Here is a 16,926-nt window from a genome sequence, read left to right as displayed (position 1 = left end):
GCAGCACTGAAACAGGAAGTCAGGCGGTGCAAGAACCCTGACTCCTCCTGTCCGTCTCTCGTGGGCAGCGGCCAGCCGCTGCCTTCCTTGTGCCAGTATAAATCTCCCGCCGTTGCCGGGCAACGCCCACACGCTGCGTCAGCGGCTGCGTCAGCTGCTCCCGTGAGAGCTGCCAGGCTTCTCCTCAACCCGGGGGTTCCCTGCTTGAAGGAAACGCCCAAAATCCCCCTTGAACCACGCGGTCAGTCGCTGCTGATCGGTCCAGGACGGCTCCGAGTCAGGCGACTTCGGCGATCAAAAAGACACACAGGGAAGTACTGGAATCACCATCCCTGTGGTGTTCAAGAAATGTGTAGATGTCTCTCTTGGGGATATGGTTTGTTGGCCTTGGTAGTGATGGGGTGGCAGTTGGGAAGTTGCATGCAGAGCAACATAAGATATGCAGGAGGAATCCTTGGAAAATATGGAGATGAAATGGAAGAGATTAGACTACTAGAAAGACAAAGCAGTGGCAGATGGACCTCAACTGCTGCCATCTCAGAGGAGCCCTCATAACAAGATGGAGGCCAGAGTGAAGTGTGTGAAGGCACGGGTGGTTCCGGGGTGGGTAGGCAGCTTAGTGATGTCAACACAGTTGAACTCAGTTCTGAGTTCAAAGCGGTGGTCTCAGCTCTGCTGTTGCGGTCACGACCGGCATTTAGCAATGGTTGTTGGCAGCTCTCTCTTTATCCTTGTTACCCTTGTCCTTCTTTACGGCCTCATGTTTTTGGTGGCCGGAATCTTCTTGTTCACGGTGAACCAAAACATAAAGGTAGGGGAGATTTGAGAGAGGGGCAGACTAGTGGCTAGGGGACTTGTGCTGGGTGAGTCAGGGCAGGGTCTGTGGGACCCCTCAGGAGTGTAACTGTGCCATGTCCGCGTGCCCACAGGCTGGCAGACGATGCTTGCGGTGGAGGAGTTGGTGGCAGAGAGCAGTGGCACCAGAGCCAGGTGAGTCCTCTGAGGGTCAGCCTGAGCCCCAGGCTTGCCCAGGAGTATCCATCCCCAGGCAGGCCGGGCCCAGCCTCTGGGAGCAACTGATCCATGGCCCAGAACCTGGTACAGTGCATCCTGGCCAGATGAGCCCAGGGCATGGGCATCCGATCCTGCCTGGGCCGTGGTGGGTGCATGCTCAGGGCTGGGCCGGGCCTTGTGGCGGGGCAGAGCTGCGGGTGATGAGGGGCAGGAGCCAGTCTGCGGTAACAGATGTGGCAGGCTACCTAAGGCCTGCAGGCCGTGGATTGGACATGCCTGGCCCAGAGCATCCCCAGAGCCCCCGGCCCAGCATGGCTCAGGGCCTCTCCCTGTTTTGCAGGTGCTGAGAGACAGGCAGCCACCAAGCAGAGCAGCCCTCGGCGTGAGCCATTGCACCCTTGCAGTAAGGCGGACCAGGAACCCCAGCAGCTGATCCTGTCAGGGCTGCCTGGCTGCAAGCCTGTGCTGGGCCCTGACTTCCGGAAGGCGACCTGGGGGGACCTGGAGGAAATGGTGGAGCGGCGGACCCACCTGTCGTGCCTTTGCTGCTGCTCTCATGAGGTTTGATGCTGTCCCAGAAAAGGCTATGATTACTACTTGACAGTGCCCAGCAGAGCACCAACAGAGCCGGTTGCAGTCTGCACCCCTGGTTCGTGTGGAGAGCTGGAGCCCACAAAGCCCTGGGCATGCATGTGGCATAAAAAAGCCTGGAAGTGCACCTGAAGGCCCTGCCCAAATGGCTATTGCTCTCCCAGCAGCAGGCAGGGAGAAGGCAACGCCTCTGTGTCCTGCCCGAGCTTTACAAGCCGGGGCAGACTGAGTTTCTGCTGCAGCACCATCTTAGCCTCCTTCTACAGGACAAGGGTGTTGGCATGGCAGGCAGCATGTGTCACGGTTTGAATGAAAAATCCACCTGCGTCCGTGACTGGGGCCGTGGGCGTCACCGGGGCCCTAGGCCGAAAGGAAAAAGTTAATTACGAAAAGAAAAACAGCGGCAACCATCTAAGGAGACAGACTTATTTACTAAATACTGTATCGACATACAGGATAACACAATATAATACGATAAAATTGAAAACTGATCTAACGAATCAAGCAAAATAGGAGAGAGAATGAGTCCCGTAACCAAGAGGCCTACTGTGAAATCTAGGTGAAACGGTGAAGGCTCCCACACACTCCCCTGAACGCCAGAACTCGAAAAGACCTCAGTCTAGCCTGCGGCAGAGTAAACAAAGTGTCCAGGTCCCGTGACCCATCTATCTCTGACCATGTTGCTCTCTGGGAGATGTAGTCTTCTTCTGTAAGTTGCAGATTCAGTAAAATTATTCATGCTTTATATGATGTTATGATGTGGAATACTGATAGCAAAATTACAAAATTATTAAACCATGACAGCATGCTTAAGAAGCATGAGCTGAAACAGTGCGAGAGTCCGAGTCCAACTGAGATCTCACAGAAGCTTCTGGTGCCATGCCTGCCACTGCTTCTGCTTCCCTAGAATGTGGGGCTTCCTGGGAATCTCACAGTGTGTCTATTTCCATTTTTCCATGGTCAGGCTGAAGCACAGGAACTTCTCAGGAAGAAGCAGCAGCAGCCCCAACAGAGCCACCACAAGGAGTAAGCAAAATTCCTTCACTTCTGTGCACAGCGCCTAAGGAGACAGCTACAGCAGCACTTCCTGGCACAGCCAAAGCAGCGCTGCTAAAGGACAGCGGCGCTCAAATGGACATCACAGGCCTGTGTGTAGCTGACACTAAACATATCAGATGCCAGAGACACAGTGCAGTGGCTACCGTCATCTCAAAACTGTGTCTCAGTCAGGCACGATCCAGAAAGATCTCCATGCACATAGCCAGAAAATGCCTGGAGATAAAGCTTCGATTCTTCCCTGTGAGACTGCGGAAGTCCATAGAACTGCTGCAACGTTTGCAGCAAACACAGAGTGCCCCAGTCTACACAGACAAGAAGAAGTACCCCCTCGATCGTGACCGGATCAGGCGTGCGGCCAGGGCACCAGGATCCCGCCCGATTCCCACCTACTTCCGTAGCCGGGAGGCTTTGTTCCTGTCCGAGGAGGAGCGTGAGAAACTGGAGCTGCACATCCGCACCAAAAAGCTGGAGTGTCTGTGGTTCCGCCTCCCTCGTTCTCGTACCCGGCATCCATCAGAGTCCTCGGAGACAGAGTCCACCTGCACATATGTGACTGCACCGTCTGAGGACTGGACCACGGAAGATTGTACTGAGGCAGGCCCCAAAAGACACAGGTGGTGGCCCTGGTGGAAGTCGTGCCCGAGGGGACTCAAGAGGGTCTGGAGCACCCATGCAGAGTGCAGCAGCCCCCCACCTGCCAGTTTAACATCGTAGGGGAAGATGTAACCATGAACAAGTCAGCAAAGACCTTATGAGACTGTTTGGTACACCTTATCACTGTGAAGCCCGGGAAGACCAGAGCATGAGACAAATAGCAAGCTGTGTCTTCTTGCATCCAAGTGTGGACAGCAGGGCTGCCTGGCTGCAAGCCTGTGCCGGGCCCTGACTTCTGGAAGGCGACCTGGGGGGACATGGAGGAAATGGTGGAGCGGCGGACCAGCCTGTCGTGCCGTCGTTAACGGAAACGTTACCATAGGAACGCTCCACCGCTCAGCACGCCGTGCAGGTCCTAAGCGCGGGAGCCGACGGGAAGGCGTCAGTCTCGTCGGATACGACGTTCGGGGCCGGTCCGCGGTCCCTGTTCGATCCCTCCCCCCACCATCCTCGCCGAGCGTCCCTGAGGTCTCGGTGCCCCATCCTGCCGCGGCGTCTGGCACGCCGGATCCTGCGACGGCGCCTACTGCCCCGGCCATGCCACCAGCTGTCCCGGATGAGCCCTCCTCACCCCACGGATGCATATCCACCTGAGCAGGAGCGGCGGGTGGGGGCAGGGGGTGGCTGCAATTAAATTCCCGGGGCGGGGGGGGAATGGTTAGATAATTTGCGGGACGCAGTGCTAGGAGGTGAATGGGGTGTGGTGGGGGAGTTATCCAACAGTGCACTCCCTGTGGTTCAGCAACAACAAGATGAGGGCCAGGTGGCCCGATATGTTAGTTTTGATTGGAAACTGCTGTAGCAGCTACGAAATACAGTTGCAGAAAATGGGTTACGGTCTGAAGCCAGGCAGGTTCTGCAATGGATATGGTCCTCTAATGTTATGGTGCCAGAGGATATAAAGCAAATTGCCCGGGTAATATGTAGACTGTCACAATTAATATTTGAAAAAAATAAAAAAAAATAGTGTGTGGAATGTGGGACTATTGCTCAGGTACAGAGACCGATGGGGGACCCTCTCAATGCAATTACCATGGAAATGCTCATGGGGACTGGGCCCTATAGTACCACTCATGTTCAAATGACCTTTCCTGCAGCAGTTTTAGGGGAGAGTATGCGGTGTGCAAAAGTTGCATTGCAATTAGTGCCACCAGAGAAACAACAGCAGTGTTATGTTTCTATTAAGCAAAGCAAGAGAAAGTTGTTTGGGAACTTCACTGACCAGTTAACAGAAGCGCTGATGTCAGAACCCACTTACTGCAGAAACTAAGGAAATGATGCTGAGAGCACTAGCGATAGAGCAGGCAAATACAAAAACGTGGGCAATTTTGTTGCAAATGCTGTGTACAGACACAGTGGCAGAACTGTTAGAAAAGGTAAAACAGACGAGCAGTGATGCCAGCTCTGCTTTGGTGGCTAAGGTGGTAGAGACCTCAGTTATGGCCTCTATGGAATCACTTACTGCCGCTCTGGCTGCAGCCTTGAAACCATTAGGGGAGGCAAAAGGAAAGGCAGCGAAGAGGCTTTGTTTCAGTGTGGAGAAGGAGGGTCATTTGATGTAAGATTGCAGGACAAAAATTTGATGTGAGAGGTGCCGAAATAACTTGTACACAACAGATGCTTGTCAGACGGGTTTGGGAAACTTGTGGAAGAGCGCCCTGCGTTAGGGCGCAAGGACACAAGTACAGGCACAGGCCATTTACAACCTGCTGCAGGTCCCCAAGCAGGACATGCACTTGCGACTGCGACACCTCCTGTAGCTGGAGGTAGAAGGCCTCATCGACAGGCTCTGGCTGATCTGGTGACCTGCAGTAGACACTCACCACAAGACTCCCTTTGATGCCTTGGTCTCTGACTGTCACCCTTAGGCTGTGGACTTGCTCATGACTGCTCTTTAGGGACACCTCTTTATCTTCTATTCCCTTCCTGATGGAGACAGAAACACCCCCTCTCTTCCTCCCCCTACTCTCTACTACGACCAGAAGGGAGGTTGTAGCAAGGTGAGGGTTGGCCTTTTCTCCCAGGTAGCAGCAACACGATGAGAAGGAAAAGCCCTAAACTGCACCAAAGGAGGTCAGGTTGGACGCGGGAAAATGTATTCTTTGAAAGAACGGCGAAGATCAAGAATGGCACTGGAACAGGCTGGGCCACACAGGGAGGTACTGGAAACACCATCCCAGGGGTGTTCAAGAACTGCGTAGATGTGTCTCTTGGGGATGTGGTTTGTTGACCTTGGTAGTGATGGGGTAGCAGATGGGAAGTTGCATGCAGAGCAACATAAGATATGCAGGAGGAATCCTTGGGAAATGTGGAGATGAAATGGAAGAGATTAGGCTACTGGGAAGACAAATCAGTGGCAGATGGACCTCAACTGCTGCCATCTCAGAGGAGCCCTCATAACAAGATGGAGGCCAGCGTGAAGTGTGTGCAGGCACGGGGTGGACAGCAGGAGGCAGAGTGCCCCACCCAGGCTCCGTCTCACAATGTGTCACGGTTCCGGGGTGGGTAGGCAGCTCTGTGATGTCAACACAGTTGGACTCAGTTCTGAGTTCAGAGCGGTGGTCTCACCTCTGCTGTTGCGGTCACGACCGGCGTTTAGCAATGGTTGTTGGCAGCTCTCTCTTTATCCTTGTTACCCTTGTCCTTCTTTACGGCCTCATGTTTTTGGTGGCCGGAATCTTCTTGTTCACGGTGAACCAAAACATAAAGGTAGGGGAGATTTGAGAGAGGGGCAGACTAGTGGCTAGGGGACTTGTGCTGGGTGAGTCAGGGCAGGGTCTGTGGGACCCCTCAGGAGTGTAACTGTGCCATGTCCGCGTGCCCACAGGCTGGCAGACGACGCTTGCGGTGGAGGAGTTGGTGGCAGAGAGCAGTGGCACCAGAGCCAGGTGAGTCCTCTGAGGGTCAGCCTGAGCCCCAGGCTTGCCCAGGAGTATCCATCCCCAGGCAGGCCGGGCCCAGCCTCTGGGAGCAACTGATCCATGGCCCAGAACCTGGTACAGTGCATCCTGGCCGGATGAGCCCATGGTATGGGCATCCGATCCTGCCTGGGCCGTGGTGAGTGCATGCTCAAGGCTGGGCCGGGCCCTGTGGCGGGGCAGAGCTGCGGGTGATGAGGGGCAGGAGCCAGTCTGCGGTAACAGATGTGGCAGGCTACCTAAGGCCTGCAGGCCGTGGATTGGACATGCCAGGCCCAGAGCATCCCCTGAGCCCCCGGCCCAGCATGGCTCAGGGCCTCTCCCTGTTTTGCAGGTGCTGAGAGAAGAGCAGCCACCAAGCAGAGCAGCCCTCGGTGTGAACCTTTGCTCTCCTGCAGTAAGGCGGACCAGAGGCTGTCAGGGCTGCCTGGCTGCCAGCCTGGCACAGCCAAAGTAGCGCTGCTAAGGGACAGCTACACTCAAACGGACATCACATGCCTGTGTGTAGCGGACACTAAATGTATCAGATGCCAGAGACACAGTGCAGTGGCTACCGTCATCTCAAAACTGTGTCTCAGTCAGGCACGATCCAGAAAGATCTCCATGCACATAGCCAGAAAATGCCTGGAGATAAAGCTTCAATTCTTCCCTGTGAGACTGCGGAAGTCCATAGAACTGCTGCAACGTTTGCAGCAAACACAGAGTGCCCCAGTCTACACAGACAAGAAGAAGTACCCCCTCGATCGTGACCGGATCAGGCGTGCGGCCAGGGCACCAGGATCCCGCCCGATTCCCACCTACTTCCATAGCCGGGAGGCTTTGTTCCTGTCCGAGGAGGAGCGTGAGAAACTGGAGCTGCACATCCGCGCCAAAAAGCTGGAGTGTCCATGGTTCCGCCTCCCTCGTTCTCGTACCCGGCATCCATCAGAGTCCTCGGAGACAGAGTCCACCTGCACATATGTGACTGCACCGTCTGAGGACTGGACCAAGGAAGATTGTACTGAGGCAGGCCCCAAAAGACACAGGTGGTGGCCCTGGTGGAAGACGTGCCCGAGGGGACTCAAGAGGGTCTGGAGCACCCATGCAGAGTGCAGCAGCCCCCCACCTGCCAGTTTAACATCGTAGGGGAAGATGTAACCATGAACAAGTCAGCAAAGACCTTATCAGACTGTTTGGTACACCTTATCACTGTGAAGCCCCGGAAGACCAGAGCATGAGACAAAGGGCAAGCATTGTCTGTTTGCATCCAAATGTGGACAGCAGTATCTTTTTATATGCACTGTTAATGCTGTTACTTTCAATAAAGCTTTCATCCTTTATCACTGTTGTCTGGGAGAAGTTAGAACCAATTAGGAGATTACAAGAACTGTTAAAGGAACAGGAATGTCTTGCTTGTAAGTGAATGGCATATAAGATGTATGTTAAAAACAGTAAAGAGGACTATTCTGATGCTACAAGAAAGTAAGAGAGCTCTCTAACTCGACTGAGCACCAACACATTCTGTAGAGCACAAGAGAACACCACCACATACAGCAGCTCATCGTCACAGCCCTGCAGTGACCCTGTCCATGGCTCCAAGAAATCATGCCACTTGCACCATGCCCAGGATGCGGCAGCCATACCAACTGAGAAGAAGGTCCGCACAGTCTGATGGGAGATGTGATGGATGCCCTAGACAACAAGTATCTCTGTCTCTAAGCCCATCCAAACTGCCTGTAAGGAGAGGAAGGGCCACTCTCAGCATTGCCCCTTCTCTTTAAAAAAAATTCTTTATTTTTCAAAATAAATAAGTTTATTTACTTATGCTGAAGAGCTTTGTCTATGGGAGCCTCCCTGGGGATCGAGGGGGGAGATGGGCTCAGGAGTACCAGGGAAGATACGCTGTCCCATAGGAGGACACAGAGATTAGGATAAGCCAGTGCCAATTGGCTGGAGCTGCTTCTTCATAATGGCTATGCCTTGGGAGCAGCCTGGGGCTTTGTGACACATCTGGAGCCACAGAAGCGAGTCCTGCACCACCTCATAGCTGATGCAAGGGGACTTCAGGCTCCCACGGCACCAGGAACTGGCCATCAGCTCCTTCTACAGGCAGGCAGGCTTGAGGTAGCTCAGGTAAGTCCTTTGGCTCACCTTGGCTTGCGATCCAGGAGTCAGCCCTGTCTGGTCTGTGGGGATAGGGATGAGAAAGGTAGCATGAAGCAGCAGGCAAGGCTGCAGAATGGCTTCTGTTGCCCAAATTCTCCCTTGCACTGGCTAAACAATGCACATATGAAGAACGCAGTTCTCACATTTTGGAAGCAGCCTCCAGTCACTCCCAGTAATCTGACAGTAACTTCTGTTCTCTTACGGACCAGTTGCCAACTCTCCAGTATGTGCAGATACAGCTGGTCACTCTGCTTTGACACAAAGATGGGAGCTGTGGACTCTTCACCTGCCAGCACTACTCACCCACATTGTTCCTGGGAGCTGCTCTGAGGGCCCAAACAGGAGGCTGCTGTCTTAGAGGCTGAGCAATGCTGAGACAAATTTGAATCATAGAATCATGGAATCACAAGGTTGGAAGGGACCTGCAAGATCATCTAGTCTAACCAAATTACAATTGCTACCACGGGCCTCTAAACGGTACCTCATAGTTCGTCATCCAGACACCTCTTAAACAATGCCAGGGATGGCGATTCCACCAACGCCCTGGGCAGCCATTCTAGTGCCTGACCACTCTCTGAGAGAAAAAGTTTTATGTCTAATTTCAACCTCCTCTGGCACAACTTGCGGCCATTTCCTTGGGTTCTGTTTGTTGTCTGGGAGAAGAGGCCAAACCCCTCCTCATCACAACCTCCCTTCAGGAAGTTGTGGAGTGCAACAAGTCTCCCCTAAGTCTCCTCCAGACTGTGTTATCCAGACTAAATAATCCCAGCTCCCTCAGCTGCTCCTCATAAGACTTGTTCTCCAGACCCGTCACCAGCTTCATTGCCCTTCTCTGGACATGTTCCAGGGCCTCAATGTCTTTCTTGCAGTGAGGGGCCCAAAACTGAACACAGTACTTGTGATGCGGCCTCACCAGGGCTGAGAACAGGGGGATGATTACCTCCCTGATCCTGCTGGCCAGGTCCCTTTCCTCTTCACAGTCATCCGGCCACTCAGCCCCAGGCCTATAGCGCTGCATGGGGTTATTGTGGCCAGAGTGCAGGACCCAGCACATGGCCCTGTTGAACCTCATCCCATTCACCTCAGTCCAGCGATCCAGCTTATCTAGAACCTTCTGAAGGGCCTACCTTACCTTCAAGCAGACCAAAACTACCTCCCAATTTGGTGTCTGTCTCGCTCCAATTTACAGGAGGGAGGAAAGGTTCTTTGATATGTGTATATACCCATCGTGAGATTAAGAAGCAATGGTTCAAATGTTGGTTCAACCAGTTTATTAAAGTCCTAGCCATTTTTAGGGAGATGGGGAAGGGAAGGTAGGTGATAGAAAAAGTAGGAAATACAAGCAAGGAGTCTCTGCAGAGAGCAAAAGAGATAGTCACCATCGTGGGTCCAGCGATGTACACAGTAGGTCCGATGATTTCAGGATCTCCATCACTGCAGGGGACGGGAGACAGCCAGGGAGCTCTGCAGCAAGCTGGTCCCGGGGGTTCTTCCGACGAGGTTTTCCCCTCAGGGAATTCTTTGTCAAAGGTGTCTTTGGGAGTTTGTCTCCAAAGTCCCAATTTTAGCAAGGGCCCATTATCCTCCATTTCTGTGGGGTTGTTTTTCTCCTTAGTTTAGTGTGACATACCTGGCCCAACAGATAAGCCAGAAGGGAGTGGTGCCTTTGTTGCCAGGCACAAGCATTATCACCTTTCGCAGTGGTCAGCTCCTCCAAGCTTCACCCCTGAGAAAGACTGACTGTCCTGCTTGCAATCATGAGCAGAGGTGCTGTGTCACGATGACACCCACCATTCACCCTCCTAGATAGCTAGCAGTCGCCAGTCAGAGTCTTATCATCAGAAAGGCCTCACAAAGCAAGCTTTGAGACAATAAAAGAAAAACAGTTCTGTCCTTTACACCAGATCAAACTGTGCATTTCAGAAGTCCTATTACCAGATTTTATCTATGTCATGGTTTTGTAATTTTGTAATTTTGCTATCAGTATTCCACATCATAACATCATGTAAAGTATGGATACTTCTATTGAATGTGCAGTCCACAGAAGATGACTACATATCCCACAGAACAACAGGGGTAATGATAAGTCACGGGACCAGGATGCTATATAATCTCGTTCCCAGGCTGGAGTACCCTCCTTCTTCTTCTCTCAAACTTCTCGGAGAGTGGGAAGCGTTCCAGCCGTGTCGCCTAGAGTTCACAGTAGGCCTCTCGGTTTTCGGGGACTCTCTCTCTCTGTTTTGTTCGTTTTGTTAGCCTCAATTATATTATATTGTGTTATCTTGTATTTCGATATCATATTTAGTAAAATAAGTTTTTCTTCCTTAGATTGCCTCTGTTTTTATCCCCTTCCCCTTTTCCCCCTCCTTTCCGGGCCCCGGGGGGGGGGGAGGTGGGGGAAGGGGGGCAGGCCACGGGGTGGCTTCCCCTGTCACGGGCATAGGTAAATCTAAGTAACCCGTGACAATCTAAAACTGTGACTATGCTTCCTTCATTAAATATTTGAAATAAAAGTCATCTACCAAGACAGAAGGAAGAATAACAGTAATAATAATATGTATATACATATATATTTGCAAAACAAGTGGTACAGAATACAATTGCTCACCACTCACTGACCAGTGGCCAGCAAATCCCTGAGTAGCATCTGCCCATCCTTGGCTAACTCTCCCCTGCTTTATAGTTTTTTGATGATGTCATATGGTATGTAATACCACTTTGGCCAGCTTACGTCAGCTGTCCTTATTCTGTTCCCTCCTTGCGCCCTTGCTGGCAGGACAGTATGAGAAACTGAACCATCCTTTGCTCTGTGTAGCACTTGCTCAACAACCACCAAAACACTGATACATTAACAACTCTTTCTCCAAAAGCCAAAATATAGCAAGATATGAACCACTATGTAGAAAATGAACAGTGTTTCAGCTGAAATCAGGACAGTACCCACCTATTCTTTCATTTGCATTTACATCATGCTCAGGTCCCCACATTTGCTGTACATCCCTGTGAACTACCATCAGCTGTTATACCTATTGATTAATACACACAGATACCATTCCTGTAGTCTATTGGCCATCCCTCTAAATTGCCCATGAAGTTCGTTTAGTCCTTGACTTTGGACTCCACCTGTCATAACAAAGCTTCAGGGCAGGGTGTTTGATACATATTATTTGATTGTTGTGTGTTGAAATCAGTTTTGGCTCCACCAGAATTCATTCATTATGGAGCATAGGAATTTCTGCACAAACTTACAAAAGTACTTCTTCACAATAAGACTGATGGAGAGCTGGAACGGGTACCCAGGGCAGTTGTTGAGTCTCTTTCTCTGGAGATATCCCAGACCCACCTGGATGCCTACCTGTGCAACCTGGAGCCTGCTTTGGCAGGGGGGTTGGACTAGACAATCTCTACAGGTCTCTTCCAATCCCCAAAGTTCTGTGACTGTGATTTTTCTTAGATCTAGGTGATACTTACTGTAATACTATTGATAAAGGTATATAGCAATCATAGAAATGATGATATTCAATTACCATTATACAATTCAAGTTATTGGCTATCCTTACCCAATATCAAATCACCCTGAAGTACACTCTGGGCCACTCTCTTCTGCCATATTACTCATCATATGCATCCATGTCTCTAAGGAAAAATAATCTTACTTATGGGCTTACATTTTCTGAAGAAGGAATCACACAGACTGCCGTGCCCAGAATGTATTTAATGTGTACTGCACTTAGAATATCTCATACAGTAAATTAAGAGTTTTGATTGGGCTGGGCCAGCTCTTGTGCCAAACACTCTCAGCCAATTTCTGCCTGTCTCAAACAGCTTCACCACAGCACCTGCACAGATGACAGCTGAGTCCATCAATACAGCTGGTGGCCCTTCTGTGAAAAGGAATAATGCTTCTAAACGAATAAGGAGCGGGGAATTCAAATGTGAGAAACAGTTCTTTTGGCACCAGGGGTTCAGTAGAAGTGAGGGAGAAAGTTCTCAGCATGCCAGAGAAAGGAAACACCCCTATGCAGAGGCTTTTACACCAAGAACTGGTATTTTCTTGTCAGTGTGGTCCGCCATTCACATACTGGGAAAAGTAAGGCCAATGTTCAGCAAGAAGGAAAGACAAGCTGACTGGTATTGGTGTCAGCTTGGGAACATTGTCTCAGTGTCTGAAGGGTAAGTGATCATAACAGGATAAATGTAACAGTTGATCCAGTCCTTTCCCAAATCATGGGATTGTCAGAAGATGTGACAAAAGCCATTTCTGTGACCACCTTGAGGGGGAAGATTCAGCTGACACTCAGCTAGACAAGAGTTTTGAAAAGAGGTCACAAATTCATTGAAATCATGAGTAGTAGAAGTTTATCCTTCAAAACACAGAAGTTACTGGTGAAGTAAGCCCATAGGTTTATCAGTTCTCTAAGTTTTGCTCTTCCTCTCATCATGGGGCAGTGGTGGAATTTGTGTAATAAATCATAGAACCATTGAAGAATAAAATATTTTGGGTAGGGACCACTAAAGATCATACATTTCAATGTCTTTGCCATTAACAACGATACCTTATGCTAAATAGATTGCTCTGAAAGTAATGTCACCTATTTACTTAAGTGTTGGTGGATGTCAATTCCAATTCTGGAATAAATGTGCTTCATTGTCAGACTCCCCTCTGCTCCCAGCTGTCTAATGGCAATAAAACGTAACAGGATATTGGCAGGAAGGTTCAACCTCTATTGCCTTATCACCAACATCTGCCTCTGGTGTTGTGCACTGACATAATAAAACAAGAGGCATTGCTTTCAGAGCAGCTCTTGTAGATCAGGTTGCCCAAAGCTGCATCCATTCTAGTTTTGAGTACTCTTGAAAATGGAGTAGCTTTATACAAGCTGTTCCTCACCACTCTTGTGGTAAAAGATTTTTTCCTACTGTCTAATCTAACTCTAGCCTGCAGTTCTTAGTGAAATTTGGAATCACAGAATCATAGGTTGGGAAAGGCTTTCAGGATTGCCAGATCTTGCAGTCTGTGGCCATGGGACTCTGCATGGTTTCTCCCCTCACAGGCTTGTACTCTAATCACTGTATCCCCATAAGTCAAGCATCCTCATGTCACATCTTCCAGTGAGTCTGTGCTGACCTCTGGATGGTGAGTGACAGCAAATTTCTACTGGGCCCTGGCATCTGGCTGCTTATCCGTGTCCACCGTGCTTGACATATGGCACTGGTTACAGGGTCACTCAAGGCTACAGCATGGCAGAGATCATCCTGGGTGAGTCACTGTGTTGCATTTCAGTGCCTTCATAGTGATAGAGATCATCCAGTGAAACAATCTCATAAACTCTCCAGAACCTCCCAGCTCTTAGGAAGAGCAGAATGATAAATGCCTAAAGTAGTTCTGTTGAGGGAACTTGAAAGTGTTAGAAACACTGTGGAAGATGGGAGCTTCGGTTCAAAGGAGTGTTTGACTACTTCTTTATGAGCCTTCAGCACACTAAAGCATGCTGTTTTCTTAATATTAGTGTCCTCTTCTGTCAGCTGAGAATGGCTTTTTCTGCCCAGAAAGCCCTGGCTTACCCAAATCTCTTTCCCAGGGTCCCCCTGAAGAAGCCACAACCACTGGCCTAGTTGGGTGGTCTTCTCCGTTCCTTGGTCTGTGCCCTTCTTCCTGGGGTCTCTGGTGTGCCTGAGGATGTCATGGAGCTGACAGTGACTTCACAGCTCCCTTAGTGACAGCAGCAGATGCCTGATCTGCATCTCCAGGGGGTGGTGTAAGGATGTGCTTGGCTCCGATCCCAGCATGCTGAATGCCATAAGACTCGCACTGCATGACTGGCCGTGCTTTGGCTCTTGCCTCCTCACATTCCTGGTGGTGTGGACTGCCCTGTGTTGTATCAGCTTCTCTGAAAAATGTTACCAGGTAGGAGAAAGGCTCCAGGCTCAGCCCATCCCAGGGAGCTGGGAAGCAGGTGGGGACTCATGTGCACCACTGAATGGGGCATGAGCCTCTTGGTGGGCTCAGCTGGGGCCAGGATCAATGGAATCATAATGAGGTTCAGCAGAGCTGAGTGCAAGGTGCTGCACGTAGGTCAGGACAATCCCAGATACGTGTACAGACTAAGAAAAGTTACTGAGAGTAGCCCTATGGAGAAGGACTTGGGTGTTCTGGTGAACAAAAAGCATGACATGAGGCAGCAGTGTGCCCTTGCAGACCAGAATGCCCAGCTTATCTTGGTCTACCTTGAAAGAATGGTCAGCAGAGCAAGGGAGGTGGTTATTCCCAATCTTCTTTCCCCTTGTGGGGCCTCACCAGGAGTAATGCCTCCAGGCCTGGGGGCCTCAGCACAAGAAAGACATGAAGTTGTTGTAAGGGAGTGCAGCTCACATACAGAAGATCGTAGGGCTAGAGCATCTCTCCTACAGAGAAAAGCTGAGGGAGCTGGTATTGTTTTGTCTGGATAAGTGGTAGCCTGATCTGGTAGGTGACATCCTTGTGCAATGCAGAGTGTTGGAAATGTATAATCTTCAAGGTTCATTTCAAGATAAGCCACTCTATGACTCTTTGATTCTATAATTCTATGAGTGCTGCTCTCTTCTAGCAGGTCTCTGTGAGGAGCCAGCACAGGGCAGGGTGCACGAACACACAGAAATCAGGTAAAATTTTGCTTGGCCCTGGGTACTGGGGCCCCCAGGCTTGGCCACATGCACACTGGAGGCATCATGGCCCAGTCTTCAGCTATCATCTGGCCACCAGACATAGGCTTAAGGCTGGAGGCCTGGTATGCACTTGTTCATGGAGCCACACATCCTCATCTTTTACAGGTGGCAAGGTGAACACAAACCTAAGTAAGCTTGGTCTGCTCTACCTGGATGGCATGCCACTGTGCCAGTTCTTGTGTTATAACCCTAAGTGCAAGCACTGCTACCAGGCCATCAGGAAGAGGCTATTACGGAACAATGACAAATGGGCCAGAATGAGGGCCTCCTACAATCTGCACTCCTCTTCATCTTCAAACTCCATTACCTCCTGCAGGGATGTGAACACAGACAGTTCATCCCATTCCTCGGCCAGGAGGAATTCGGCCACCCAAACTTACCTAACCTCTTTTGAACTCTCATGTCAGCCAGAGACAAAGTTAAGAAAACAGAGGAAACTTCATCTCAAGCACACAACAATAAACCAAAAAATACTGGCAATTCTGGGACCAGATGGCACAATCACCTTTGATCCTGGACTTCTCAGCCAGGCCAGCCAACTTACTGATACAGATCCCGTGCAGCCAATGAGTGATGTTTGCCACAAGACCAGATCACTCCCTGTTACGGTTTCCACTTCTAATAAGCGTGGCAATCTTCCCCCTGGCATGGATTCTCATTGTGTGTCAAGGCTAGAACAAGAACTGGACTTCTGGAAGCTTCTGAAGATGCATATGCTGAGGAAGTCCATAGAGACCAAGCTGAGGGCCTTCCCCACCATTGTGCAGCAGTCACACAGGATGTACACACAGAGGATAGCAGTCCGCACAGCTCGCACACCACACCACTCCAGCACTGCCCCCATTTTCTTCTGTTCACTGGAGGCTCTGTTCCTGAAGGAAGAAGTGCAGGAGGCCCTGGAGCTCCACATCCGTGAGAAGAAACTGCACCACAAGTGGGGCTTGCCTGGGAGCTTGCTGACAAAGCCTCAGGTACAGCAAGCATCCCCATGACTGCAGTATGCAGCACTCCACATCCATTCCCACTTTTGGCGTCTGGGTCTGAGTACTTGGTAAGGTGTCCGATAGAAACCAACTCCTGCTGCCTGCAGTGTTAAAGTAGAGGCTTCCCTGACTTTTCCTATTCCTATTAAAAATATTAAAGTCATTCTTCTCATATGTGGGTGTTTATTACAGGCCACCAGCCTAGGATGAGAAAGCTGATGAGGCCTTCTACACATAGCTGAAATTAGCCTCACAATTACAGGCATTATTTCTCATAAGGGACTTAAACCATCCTGGATTTGTTGGACATGTTCCAGACATACACAGTCTAGGAGACTCCTGCAATTTGTTGAAGGTAACTTTCTCACACAGGTTGTAGAGGAGGTAGAGCAGTAAGGAAAGATGTGCTGCTGGACCTTGTTCTTCCAAACAACAAAGGACTGGTCAGAGCTGGTGAAGTCTGGGATGCACTGATCTCAAGATAGTGGAGTTGAGTTCAAGGTCTTGTATGGAAGAAGCAAGGCAATGAGTAGGACTGAAGCCCTGGACTTCAAGAGAGCCAACTTTGTCCTGTTCAGTGACCAGGTTAGAGGTATTCCATGGGCTAGAAAGTTGGAAGAAAAGGTGACCTATGAGTGCTGGTCAAAATTGAAGAATCGCTTCTGCTATGCTTAGAATTTGTGCATCTCTAAGGGTAAGAAGTTGAGCACAAAGTGTAATAATGAGCAAGAGACTCATGCATGAACTCAAAGAAAAGAAGAAAGTTAACGAAACGTGAAAAAAAGGTCCATTCACTATGGGAGAAAATTGGAATGTTCTCAGGCCTGCAGGGATGCAACCAGGAAGCTTAAGGCTCA

General features: G+C 50.2%; 1 protein-coding gene and 1 long non-coding RNA gene across 4 annotated transcripts; both read left to right on the top strand.

The window, feature by feature from the left end:
- Positions 1 to 20: 20 nt before the first annotated feature.
- Positions 21 to 6,333, top strand: LOC146753957 (uncharacterized). Of its 2 annotated transcripts, none has more exons than XR_014939119.1 (3): positions 21 to 990; positions 1,355 to 5,477; positions 6,146 to 6,333. It is a non-coding gene; the product is annotated as an uncharacterized LOC146753957 (long non-coding RNA). The 2 variants fall into 2 exon arrangements; XR_014939117.1 differs by having other exon boundaries at positions 1,355 to 6,027.
- Positions 6,334 to 14,126: 7,793 nt separating this feature from the next.
- On the top strand, positions 14,127 to 16,241 carry LOC107306139 (uncharacterized). 2 transcript variants are annotated; one of them, XM_015849002.3, is made up of 3 exons: positions 14,127 to 14,289; positions 14,972 to 15,023; positions 15,192 to 16,241. In XM_015849002.3, the coding sequence occupies exons 1-3, from the start codon at positions 14,170 to 14,172 to the stop codon at positions 16,076 to 16,078; spliced, it is 1,059 nt and encodes a 352-aa protein (XP_015704488.1). In that variant the 5' UTR covers positions 14,127 to 14,169; the 3' UTR covers positions 16,079 to 16,241. The 2 variants fall into 2 exon arrangements, with proteins under 2 accessions (XP_015704488.1, XP_015704487.1); XM_015849001.3 differs by having other exon boundaries at positions 14,969 to 15,023.
- Positions 16,242 to 16,926: the final 685 nt, after the last annotated feature.

The sequence above is a fragment of the Coturnix japonica genome, chromosome Z, assembly GCF_054131305.1.
Source record: "Coturnix japonica strain WE chromosome Z, WE-NBRP24, whole genome shotgun sequence".
In the NCBI taxonomy this organism is placed as follows: Eukaryota; Metazoa; Chordata; class Aves; order Galliformes; family Phasianidae; genus Coturnix; species Coturnix japonica.
Note: the sequence above shows the minus strand (reverse complement) of the source record. Positions and strands in the feature narration are given on the sequence as shown.